This window comes from Theobroma cacao, chromosome 5, assembly GCF_000208745.1.
Source record: "Theobroma cacao cultivar B97-61/B2 chromosome 5, Criollo_cocoa_genome_V2, whole genome shotgun sequence".
Classification (NCBI taxonomy): domain Eukaryota; kingdom Viridiplantae; phylum Streptophyta; class Magnoliopsida; order Malvales; family Malvaceae; genus Theobroma; species Theobroma cacao.
In genome coordinates, this window is record NC_030854.1 from 3,003,657 (window position 1) to 3,016,689 (window position 13,033).

At 31.5% G+C, this 13,033-nt stretch overlaps 2 protein-coding genes across 2 annotated transcripts; both read left to right on the forward strand.

Moving 5' to 3' along the window:
* LOC18597977 (adenosine kinase 2) lies at positions 6,301-9,910 on the forward strand. The gene is made up of 12 exons (XM_007027299.2): positions 6,301-6,525; positions 6,649-6,702; positions 7,446-7,492; positions 7,614-7,645; positions 7,745-7,846; positions 8,129-8,196; positions 8,351-8,427; positions 8,589-8,686; positions 8,771-8,841; positions 8,923-8,989; positions 9,072-9,255; positions 9,515-9,910. Exons 1-12 carry the CDS (start codon positions 6,443-6,445, stop codon positions 9,655-9,657), a joined length of 1,026 nt encoding a protein of 341 aa, XP_007027361.1. The 5' UTR covers positions 6,301-6,442; the 3' UTR covers positions 9,658-9,910.
* LOC18597978 lies at positions 11,170-13,033 on the forward strand. The gene has a single exon (XM_018122294.1). It carries the CDS (start codon positions 11,321-11,323, stop codon positions 12,656-12,658), a length of 1,338 nt encoding a protein of 445 aa, XP_017977783.1. The 5' UTR covers positions 11,170-11,320; the 3' UTR covers positions 12,659-13,033.

Below are 13,033 nucleotides of genomic sequence, written 5' to 3' on the forward strand. Positions count from 1 at the left end.
TATCCAAACTCATTAAGAATGGAAAGTGAAAGAAAAAATTTGGATTGTTTTCATTTGCGATTTCGGTTTTTCAAATTTTGATAAGAAAAAGGTCAAAATATATTCACACATTTTATTTAATTTAATCTTTATACTCAAAATTAAAATAATTTAATTTTTTTATTTTAAAAATTATTACAATTTAATTTTTCTATAACTAATTTTATCATTAAAAGTGATAACATCAATATTAATATTTTTAATGACAAGACAATATCACATAATATTGATACGATGACATGACAATGTGACGTGATAATAATATGATGATGTAAAAATATTGACATGGTTTTAATATGTCGACGTATCGATGCCACATGATAATACTGACTTGACAGATTGAGAAAAAAAATTTTAAAAAAATATATGTCAAGTTATAGGAATTAATTTGAATAAAAATATATAATATAAGAACTAAATTAAACAAAATTAAGATATTTAAGACTAAATTGAAAATAAAATATTCAAAAAATATAAATATTTAAGTAGATGATACATATACTTATTAATAAGTCAAATGTTTAAGTGTAAAAAGATTTATGATGTCAAAAAATATATATATAAATTTTTTTATTTAATTATTTAAATCTAGAATAGGTATATTAATTTATCTTATTTATAAAAATTAAGTTTGAATTTCAATATTTCATAAAAAAATTCATACCTAAAGGCAAATTTAAATGAATAACATGTATAATGTTGAAATAAAACAATATAAAAAGATTAAATAAATTTTTTTCTTCTATTTGTAATAGTATAAAAATTTAAAATTTATATTATAATTTGACTTAGTTTTTAACTTGATATGAACTCAAATTGACAAAATAGATTGATTTAATTATATATTTCACAATTTACAAATATCCATTCTTTTGGAATTATTCAACCTCTACCCAATTTACCTTTTATTTAAATTTATTCAAAGTTTCTTATAAAATAATTTTATTTAAGTTCAAAAATCACAATCAAATTTTACTAAATTTAAATTTAAATTATTAATTTAGATTTATAGAAAATTCACAAATACAAAATAAAACGGTATAAATATTTACAATTATATTTAACTCTATCAATCATAAATGTAATCTTTAATCTAAAAAATTGTAGTCTAAAAAATGTAACTTGAAATATTAACAAAATAAAAACATAAAAAACTAAACAAAAATTTGAAAGGGTGAAGTAGCTCAAGGTGTAATAAGAGGTATATTAAGCCCAAATTGAACAAATCAAAATTAAAAATTATTTTTATAATCATTGCTAAAAGTGAAAAAAAAAATCAAGAATAATGAGATTTAGACATACACAAACGTTGTTATCTGAAAGCTATTTAATCCTTAAATTAAAAGAATTTAAAAAAAATCCAAATTAGAATCAAGAAACGTAAATCTGTCATTATTGTCCTAATTTCATAACAATTAATTGATGAATTAAACTTCTAATGAGAAAAACAAAAAACATAGAATTAAATTGAGGGGTGGCCAAGGAGAAAAGTAGTTATTGCCCTTTAAAACTGTGAAAACAAAACCTTAATTCTTATTGAAATTTTTTTTTTAAAGAAAAATGAAAACTTAATTTTTATAAAGAAAATAAATTAAAGTACTTATTTGAGAATTACATAATCAAATAAGAAACTATTTATATATATTTTTCAGCACCATAAATCTTTTACATTTAAAAATTTGGCTTATTAATAAGTATATGTATCATTGTATTTTTCAATTTGTTTTTCAATTTAGTCCCTAATCACTACAATTTTATTCAATTTAGTCCATATACTATATATTTTTATTTAATTTAGTCCCTATAACGTGACATAAATTTTTTTTTAGAATTTTTTTTCTCAATTTGCCACATCAATATTGCCACGTGGCACCGACACATTAGCATTGTCACATCATCACATCAGTGCCACATGGCACTACCATGTCATCACATCAATGCCACGTGGTACTGTCACATCACCAAAATGACACGTTCGCGTCACATCAATATTGACATCATACCATTAGGTGAAGGAACAAAATTGAAGTAATTTTTAAAATTAAGGGACTAAATTACTTTCATTTTCAATATATGGATTAAATTACACAAAATGCATGAGTACAAAAGATTTAGTAGGTATTTTGACCATAAGAAAAAGAAAACGGTTTTACTAATGGTTAGTTAACTTATGTTTATTTAACTATATGAGGAAAAAGATATTTTATAACTTTCATTGATGATTATTTTAGGTTCACTTATGTCTATTTAATTAAAACAAAAAATTAAGCTTTTCAGAAATTTAAAAAATATAAATCTTTTATGGAAAATCAAAATGGTAGGAAAATCAAAATTCTAAAAAGTGATAGAGGAAGAGGATATTTTTCTACAAAATTTAATAAATTCTATAAAGAAAATAGTTTGATACATTAAAAAGGTGCTCCTTATTCACCACAACAAAATGGATTGACTGAACAAAAAATGGAACTTTGGTTGACATGATTAATACTATGTTATTGAATGCGCATCTATGGTACGATTTATAGGGTGAAGCCTTATTAATAGCATGTCATATACTAAATAGAGTTCATTCTAAGAATATTAAGGTTTCATCTTGTAAACTTTAGAATGGAAGAAAACCAAATTTGAAATATCTTAAATTATGGGGGTGCTTAGCCTTTTATAAAGTTCTTGAACCATAGAAAACAAAGCTTGAACCTAAAGCAATAAAAGATGTTTTTGTTGGCTATGCCCAACATTTTAAAGCATATAAAATTTTAAATTTACAATCAAATGGTATTATAGAGTTTATACATGTTGAATTTATTGAAAATAAATTCGATTGTGAACAAGATGTCTTAATTCCAAGGTATGATTAAAGTGATATAACTTCTCATGATACATCTAGTAACAACAAAAATAATGATACTCAAATTAAGCCGAGAAAAAGTCAAAAAGCTAAAAAAGAAAGCACTTAGATCCGGATTTCATTGACTCGCAAGCATTAGCATTCATTGTGGAATGAAGTAAAATCAAAGTGTATAAAAAGATACATATTTTGTTAAACGATAAAGATGATCTAAAAACATTCAAAAAAGCTATGTCTTCAAAGAATGTAGCTTTTTTGGAAAGAAACAATAAATGATGAAATGGATTCAATCTTATTAAACAAAATATGGGTTTTGATTGATCTTCCTCTTAGATCAAAACTCATAGGTTATAAATAAGTATTTAGAAGGAAACACAAATGGTTCGGTGAAAAACTTTAAAGCTAAACTAGTTGCTAAAGGTTTCACGCAAAAAGAAAGTATTTATTAATTTGATACTTACGCTCCGGTAGCAAAAATAACATTTATATGAACACTTTTGATTTTGGCGTTTATTCATAAATTACATGTATATTAAATGGATGTTAAAACTGCTTTCTTAAATGGAGATCTTAATGAAGAAATATATAAGGAGCAACTTGAATATTTTTTACTTGTTAGAAATAAAATGAAGGTTTGTAAACTAATTAAATCTCTTTATGGATTGAAACAAACTCTAAAGTAATGGTATGAAAAGTTTGATAATACTATACTTTCAAACGATTTTATACATAATAATGTTGATAAGTGTATTTACTCTAAATTTACAAAAAGACTATGGTGTAATTATATGTTTTTATGTAGATGATTTGTTGATCTTTGGTATAAATATGCTTAAAATTATTGAAACCAAGAAATATATGACTTTAATTTTCAAAATGAAAGATGTCAATGAAGTTTATACAATCTTGGGAATTAAAGTCAAAAGAGATCAAAGAGTAATTTTATTAAATCAATCACATTACATAAAAAATTCTTCACAAAATTAGTCATTTGGAAATGAAAAGGTTTAATACTCCTTATGATTTTAGTATAAAACTGAATAAGAATTGTGAAGAGTTATGGCACAATTAGAATATACAAGTGTCATAAGCACCATTATGTATGTTGCTTATTGTACCAGACTGGATATAGCCTTTGTTGTTAAAAAACTTTCAAGGTTTACAAGTAAACCTATAAAAGATCATTGGAAGGCTATTACTAGAGTGCTTGGATATTTAAAGAGAGCAAAAAATTTAAAAATTTGTTATAGTGGTTTTTCGAGTACTTTAGAAGGATTTTCTTATGTTAGTTGAAAAACTAGTATTGATGACAATAAATCCACATCATAATGGATTTTTACTTTAAGAGGTGGTACTATTAGTTGGGCATCTAAGAAGCAAATTTGTTTTATGCATTCCACAATGAAATCGAAATTTTTAACATTAACTGCTATTAAAAAAGAAGCGAAATGGTTTAGAAATTTGTTATTAAATATAAAGTTGTGGCTACAATCAATACCAACCATTTCCATATATTGTGATAGTGAGGTTATAATATGTGTAGCCCATAATAAGATATATAATAAAAAGTCTAAACACATAAATCTGCGATATGCCTACATTAGAGTATTAATGCAAATGACGTTATAATAATAGTTTGTATTAAATCTCGCAAGAATTTGATTGATTCACTTACCAAAACTTAGCCAAAAAAGGCTGTAAAGTTAATTTTCAGTGAAATGGGGCTAAAATCCTTGACTCAATAGCACTAGTAATGGAAACCCAAATTTGAATTAGCAAAACTAATAATAAAAGTTTAATAGGCAATAACAAGTTATTATATGCTATCATTATGCACTAAATTTTTATATTAAATAGCTTTATTCTAGAATATTCAAATAGACTCATTCTATAATATTCAGTGTGTCAGTTATGAGAAAAGGATGAGCGAAAGGCTCTTAATGGAAATGTCAAATGCTTATAGTAAAAGGGGCATAATAACAAATTCCACTTATATGAATATTGAAGTAATGTCGCTTCAAACAAGAATTAAAAGGGTTTACTATTGTAAATATTTATGAAATCAAGATTAACACAAGGCCATTTTAAGTGCTAAAGTAATGGGCATAATGTTAAAGCAATTAAATAATGCTATGCGTGTGATATTTTTGATTATGACATAAGGAGTTGTGGTTCAATTCTTGTGATACCAATAACTTTGTCTTAACTTTAAAATTTCTATATTAATAGAAAATTCAAATATTCAAGATATTCTCTACTATGCATAATATTATTAATATTACAAACTAGTGGGGGATTGTTAGATAATTTGTAACATAAAGAAATCTTATTCAAATGTGATTATTCAAATTAAAGTGAGTATTTAAATTAAGTATCTATTTAGATTAAGACATAACTATTAAATAAAAAGAAGTATTTTCAAACGCATCTATTGAAATACGTTGATTAATTATTCAGTATTTTAAACAGACACATCTTTTAAAACTTAACAAGATATGTCTGTTGAAACAAATTAGACACAATCTTTTAATACTTATAGAAGAAACGTATATTTAACCAGGCTTCATTCGTTCAAAATATTCTATAATAGACTTGTTGTATCCTGAAGAATCATTGTTTATAAATTCTCATATCAAACAATAACTTAAAAAAAAGAATATTACAATACACCTCAAATCTCTTTTTTTCTTTTCTTATTTTGTTTTCTAGCAAGGGATATTGGAAGGTCCCCCCCTCAGCCCCCCGAAGGGGCATACTATCCACTATTCCTTGCTGGCTACGGGGCTGCTGCTGGTTCTTTTGTTAGGGAAACGTTTTCTTTAATGAAATTTTCTATTTGCCTTTTAAAATATTTTTCCAATATTTTGAAAAAAAAAATATGTTGGTAAATTAATTTTTTATTAATTAATATATAAAATTAATAAATTATTAATTTTTTAATTAAAGAATAGTTTAATTAATTCATAAATTTTTATAACTTTTAAATACTAATTTATAAAAATTTTACTGCACGAAAAGAAGAAGGGATGCATAAAGGACAAACGATTTTTTTCCCAAAATGCCTACGCCCACAAGGCCCAACCCTCAGCAAGGAGGGTCATGGCTACTACTACGCAGCTAAGCCCAAGTCCAAACGAAGTTCCTATTTTTATTCATCTGAAAATAATTAACTTAACATCATGATATAGTAATTTTTATATTTAAAAAAATGAAAAAAAGCTAATTCTTTTATCTAAATAAGTGTATCTTTAATAATGAAAAAAAAAAAAACAGAGCTTGTGGTCACAGTTAAACAGGGCTTTCATTTACCAACCATAGAGAGAGGAATATGTCCAAAGCTTGAAAGGTGGCAACAAAATGGGGGACTTTTTTTTAAATAAAGACTAAATAGCGGCTAATTGGGTTGGTGAGGTGGGGACACGCCAGTCTCAGTATGGGCCTATAAACTTTGAATTACTCAAATCCTTTTCCCAACCAAGATCTAAGAGTCTCCTACTCTCACTCCAACCTCTTGTTTGATTTCCCCTCACCAAATAATCGCCGACAACCCAAAAAATGGCCTACGAAAGAATTCTGTTGGGGATGGGCAATCCTCTCCTTGACATTTCAGCTGTCGTGGACGAAGATTTCTTGAAAAAGTACGGTTGGAACAATTTTGGATGATTTTATTGTTTTATGGGATATGTTTTGTAATGTTGGGACTTGGGATCGGTTTTTGTTGTGGAATCTAAAGTTGGGTTTTGGTTTTGGTTTGGTTTCAGGTACGATGTCAAGTTGAACAATGCAATTCTGGCTGAGGAGAAACACATACCCATGTAAGCAAAAATTTTGTCCCTGTTTTCAAGGTCAAATGATTTGTTTTTGTTAACTTCTGTTAATTACCATTTCTGTGTAAACAGATCAACTGGAAGCTGTAATTTGTTATTTATAGTTTTAGTTTATCTATTTAAACATTTCCTTCACCTGACTTGGGCGCGTGTACACACGGCCTTATTTGATATAATAGATCAAGTTTTTTTATTCATTTCCGGCCGTTGATTTGCAGCTTTAGCTAGTTGTGCGTGTAGACAAATTGATGGTCAATCTACATGAAAGAAACTGTAATGATATTTTGGGAAAGATTATGTGTGTTCCTTTGTAGTTTAGAGCGAAGGTTGATAAGCGTAAGTATTAAACACCATCAATATAGAGTAAAATCTGAACATATGACAAAAGATTGGGTTGCACCACATGTTGATCATCCAATATTTAGGGCGAATTCGACTTCTCGCCATGCAGTTTAAGATGAAAAACTATAGTATTTCATTTTAGAATCAATTTTGTTAAGGAGAAGGTCAATTCTGTCATGCTCCTTTAGAAAATAGATAGAGCTTTTGGGGTCTCACTTGACCTAGTAGGTTTGAAATGATATGATCTGTTGGTTGAAAATTTGAGGTTCAAGTGTGTTGTTGGGTTCAACATTATACAGTTTCCACCTTCCACAGGATACATTTATCCTTGTTAATCACTCTTGTTTACAAGCACAGTATGCACCTTTCTTAATGGCTCTCTATGACAGGTATGAAGAAATGGCTTCAAACCCCAATGTAGAGTATATTGCTGGAGGTAATGCATAGATTGCCTTGGTATATGATTTTGAAAGAAAGAAAAAAAAGATGTTGGAATTTGAATTTTCAATCAGAACTTGGTGGACAATAATGATTCTCCTCACTTTTATTTTGTGCAGGAGCTACTCAAAATTCAATCAAAGTTGCACAGGTAAATCATAGTGCCTTTTTATTTTGGTTGGACCTTTGGAAAAATGCAGTCATAACATTTATTGTTACCATAGTTTGAGTTTCTTTTTGCCTCATGCAGTGGATGCTTCAAATTCCTGGTGCAACTAGTTACATGGGTTGCATTGGGAAGGACAAGTTTGGGGAGGAAATGAAGAAGAACTCAACAGCTGCTGGTGTTAATGTGAGCCCTGTTTCTGAACCATTTTCCTTTAACCTCCGAAAGAGTTGAAAAGAAAAGTGAGAAAAGGCAAAAAAAAAAGGGAGCATTATACTGTTTTCTGATTTCAGTTCCACACAGCTTTAAGCATAATAGATTATGCTTCTTTTGTTATTTCCTTCCACCTTCGTACTTCTGGATGCATAATTATTTTGAGTTGCATTTTTGCACTTCTTAATCTTTGGAATTGATCTTTGGAATTGAAAATAATATATTGTTAATGTTTTATGATGCACATTAAATCAGGTTCAATATCTTGAGGATGAATCTGCACCAACAGGAACTTGTGCTGTTTGTGTTGTGGGTGGTGAAAGGTCAGCTTGACAATGAGCTTGCTTTTCCTTATTTCTTCTATGCTGCCAATTCGCTGTTGTACTTTCTTTTGTTTGCTCCAATTATTAAGATGTAATGCAACATTTATGTCTTATCTACTGGAGTAGCAATATTCACTCTTAAATCTATCTGTAGGTCACTCATTGCAAATTTATCAGCTGCAAATTGCTACAAGTCTGAGCATTTGAAGAGGCCTGAGAATTGGGCATTGGGTACACTTTTCTTTTATTTTCTTGGATTTGGCTTTCTTTTTCTTATTTTGGTCTAACTATACATTAACTTACTCCAATGAGAATAATTGAAACGAACAATTTGATTTCTGTCTGTTATTCCTTCTAGGGACTAACTTGTTTATAAAATATTTTTTGTGCAGTTGAGAAGGCCAAGTACTTCTATATTGCTGGATTTTTTCTCACCGTATCTCCTGATTCCATCCAGCTTGTTGCTGAACATGCAGCTGCAAATAACAAGGTATATTATGTTTACACAACTGAAATCCCTCTTTGTGCTTCTGCTCACTGGCTTAGTGGCCTGACATGTTAATTTTGTCTGCAGGTGTTCTCAATGAATCTTTCTGCTCCATTTATTTGTGAGTTCTTCAAGGACGCACAGGAGAAAGTTTTACCGTAAGCATTCTATCATATTTTTCTGCAGTGGAAGTTAATGTACATGTACTGAAAAAAATCTGTGGACTTATTGTTGCTCAGGTATATGGACTTTGTCTTTGGCAATGAGACAGAGGCAAGAACCTTCTCAAAGGTTCATGGCTGGGAGGTAATAGCTGTTAACTATTAGATTCTATGATGGACGCCTTATGTTTCATATTTGACCTATTTGGGCTGCTTCTGCTGTCCAGACTGATGATGTTGCGGAGATAGCCTTGAAGATTTCTCAGTGGCCAAAAGCATCTGGAACATTCAAGAGGATTACTGTTATTACTCAAGGTGCAGATCCTGTTGTTGTTGCTGAGGATGGGAAAGTGAAGCAATTCCCTGTAATATTGTTACCCAAGGAAAAACTTGTTGATACCAATGGTGCAGGTATACGGTCTTTCACCTTTGCTTCCAATACTTGAAAACTGTAAATGCTAAATGAACTACAATATGAGACATTCCTAGGAAACAGAAGGGTAGGGAGAGGAGGCTGGGGAGGGTGGAAGAGTGGATGCAAGAAGAAATAATTATGAGTAGTTGTCATATGCTCTACCTTTGGTTCTATTTGGCATATCAGTGTGTCAAAAAATACAATCATAACCTTGTGATGGAGTCAGTGTTAACAATTTTCTACTACTTTCTGTAGGTGATGCATTTGTTGGAGGCTTTCTTTCACAATTGGTTCAAGGGAAGCCCATAGACGTCTGTGTAAAGGCTGGCTGCTATGCATCCAATGTTATCATCCAAAGGTCTGGCTGCACATATCCACAAAAGCCCGAGTTTAACTAAGCTATTCCACTTAATTGGCCTTCTCTCCGGTTGTTTTAAATTTTGATTGTTGAGAACCCTCTTGCTAATGTTCGTTCTTTGTACTGTGCTTTTTATTCGCTGGTCATTACCACTGCTGTTTCCAGAAATAGCCTGAGAAAATTGTTATATGAGAATAACATTTTATCCCCATGTTGAAATTGGAGGAAAAGAAAGGCAAAAAGGAGAGAACTCAACTATTTTACCCTATCATTGTCATTTCTACATTCTTGCATTCGAGAGCAGGCTACAAGTCTTGTTATGACCTTAATTTTTGCTCCATGTGCTTGCATTAAGGGTTAAGCACCCTTCAAGACCTTATTTAAAGCATGCATTAGAATATCAAACCATAACCGTGCTACAGTCTACCTCAAACGGTACTAGTTGAAGAAAGAGTTAATATTATGTCCTATAAGCCAGTCAGTTGGATATAGGGGATATATTATTGTTATTTTTAGCTTTACATTTAATTAAAGCTTTCTTTATCTTTATGTTTATAATTGTTTTTTTTATGGAATTAGAAGCAAAGAGTTATAAAGTGTTATGATTTATGAGATTTGTATTATATCAGAGCATAATTCTTAAATGTTTCTAGTTAATGTTTAATCAAGATTGGATATATATTGATAAAGTTGCAGACTTGTATAGTCAACCCATGCCTCCAAAACCGAAGGGCAGAATGTGGGCAGGAACCCATTCTGGACCAACCATTTCTCCACCATCATGATCAAATAGAAATGATCCGGTTTGGTTGCAGTCTTTGAGAGTGAAATGCAATTTACCCTAAACTTTACCTTAGCCATAACCGGATGACCCTTTCTGGAAGGGAATAATAATGGAAATAAGGATCAAAATTTACCTATTTGATATTGGCCTTCGCTACCAGTCCTTCGGAAAGGTGAACGGAATCAGATTCACTTGGTTGGAACCAAGTGGTTCCCGCATTCTTGGAATCTTTCTATTTGTAACTAAAAGCTAAAGTAAAATCAACAAGTATATATTACTACTAGTTTTTTTTTAAAAAAACTTAAAATTTTTTTAATTATTTAAGAAATTTTAAATAAATTTTTATTTTTTGATTATATTCAATTAAATTTTTTTATTTTTATTTTAAATCAAATGAGTCTTATATATAATGATATGTTGATAAGACATGATAATATAATCATATGTAATTTTTTATTATTTCTGTTAATGTTATATGGATAAAAAAAGATAAAAAAAGTTTTGATTAATGATAATTAATTAACTATTAATCGGTACAGAAATTTGACTGAATGTAATTGAAAAAATAATTTACTTAAATTTATTTAAATAATTTTAATTTTTTTAAAAATTGAGATAAAAAGTACTGTCCTTTAGTATATCTTTACTCAGCACGGATCAATCTCGGCCCCAATGTGGACCCAACAATTAGACACAGGCCCATGATAATTTTCCAGGGCCGGACCCTTTTCAAGCCGCGCTCCTTTCCTCTTACTTTCCACCCAATTCCAACGAACCCAAAAGAACATGGAAAAGAACGAAAATTCTTAAAACCAAGAAAGGAAAACAGAAAAACAGAATCCCTTTCTGTCAATTCTTGCACCTATGCCTCACTTCCTACAAATCTGAACCCCAACGCAAAAAAAAAAAAAAAACCGCCATGACCGATCATCACCACCGGTTCGGCCAGCTACGGTCCACATCCCAGATCCTAAAAAAGACTGCCGTGCAATTCGCCGCCCACCCTTTCGCATTCCTCTTCCTTTCTTTCCTCCTCCTCTCTTTCCGTTCCTTAGTTGAATCCGGTTCTCTGCTCCTCACCTCCTTCATCGACCGCGATCCTTCTTTCAAATCCCTCCTTTCCCGCCTCGACCTCCACCCTTCTCACCCTCACGCGCGTCTCCACCCCACTCGTCGCCCCACGCGCCGTCCTTTCCTCCACCTCACGCGCGTCGGCACTCTCGACGACGACTTCTTTTCTTCCGACGACGATCACCGCGACCGCTCCCCCTTCGGTTCTTTCCCTAACCGCCCCCTCAATGGCACGCCGGTGATTCTTTCCAACTTCGACACTAAATTGGGGTTTTCGGATTTCGTTGCCGATAACGGAATTCTGCTGCCGGAAATTGTTCGTTATGGAGTCAAATTTAAAGCAGCCTTGTTTGACTACGAAAATAATGAAGGGGAACAACAAGAAGAAAGAATTGTGGATTTTCAGTTCGTTTATAAAGGATTGGAGTTGGGACGACGTGACGCGGCGGCGCTGTTCTTTCTCGTCAGCTTTTTATCGGCAGCTTATGGATGGGTAATTCTAGGGTTTACAGCGATTTACTCTTTGGTCTTGGGTGTTCTTTTTGTTACAGTTGTTAATGACTTGATTGGAAGATTTGTTTCCTTTTTTGGGGCTTTTTGGGATGGGTCGAAAATGGGTTTGAAAAGACTCACTGGGTTCGTTTTAATGAAATGGGCGGTGAGAGACGCGGTGACTCAGCTTCTTGGATTATGGTATTTCGGAGAAATTGAGGATCATTACTCGTTTTTCAAGCTTTTTGTTAGGTTAAAGTTGATGCCTTTTTCAGTTATGTCACCGTGGATTAGGGGTTTCGAGAAGGAGATTTCAGGGTTTTTATTTACGTGGTTTTTGGTGGATACTTTAGTTTCATTTGCATTTTCATTAGCTGCTTGGATTGCTATTGTGGATTCGAGGAGAACCGGGAGGGAAATTATTAAAGAAGGTTGTTATTTGATGTCAACAATGTTGAACCAAGCGATACAGATTAAGTGTTACGAAGCTATCGTAGGTGGGTCTCTTGCAAGATGGGTTTTGACTTTTATAGGTGGGGAATTTTTCGCTACCCTTATTCAGGCAGCTTTGGAGGTGTACTTCATGTTAGCTTGGTTGATATTTTACTTTGTGGCTAGGTGTAGGGAAGCTACTGCAGAGGGTAGGAGGTATGGGAGGAGAGAATTGGAGGCTTTGATTGATGGACTTAGATGATACTCAAGTGGGAAAAAAATGGGTGAAAGTTACTTTTGCTGCTAGAATTTTCGACTGTGACGCTGAAGATAGCTGAAGATGGCGGCAATCTTTCAACGCTTAGAGTCTTCCTGTTTTTGCAGTGCTAGCGATGCAATACTGCCATTGTTTGTTGTAAGAACCTGCCAATGCATTGCATGTACTTTTATCACGAGGCAATATATTACCTGTGTATATTTTCCACAACATTGCTTCTCTGTGTATATTCTGTTGCAATCAATTGTTTTTTACTGCTTTGCAGTACTTGTTCCTCGCTGGTATCAATGAGAATGGTAATGGTTTCCCATGCCCCAAATAGCACTTATGTTGTTATACATAAGACCATTATCTTTGTGG

What these genes read in the sequence shown, in the direction of transcription:
- LOC18597977 (XM_007027299.2), top strand. Translation starts at nt 6,443, where the DNA reads ATGGCCTACGAAAGAATTCTGTTGGGGATGGGCAATCCTCTCCTTGAC. An exon ending in ATGCAGCTGCAAATAACAAG is followed by an intron (nt 8,687 to 8,770) that starts GTATATTATGTT and finishes TTTTGTCTGCAG; the next exon opens with GTGTTCTCAATGAATCTTTC. An exon ending in CAAAGGTTCATGGCTGGGAG is followed by an intron (nt 8,990 to 9,071) that starts GTAATAGCTGTT and finishes TCTGCTGTCCAG; the next exon opens with ACTGATGATGTTGCGGAGAT.
- LOC18597978 (XM_018122294.1), top strand. Translation starts at nt 11,321, where the DNA reads ATGACCGATCATCACCACCGGTTCGGCCAGCTACGGTCCACATCCCAG.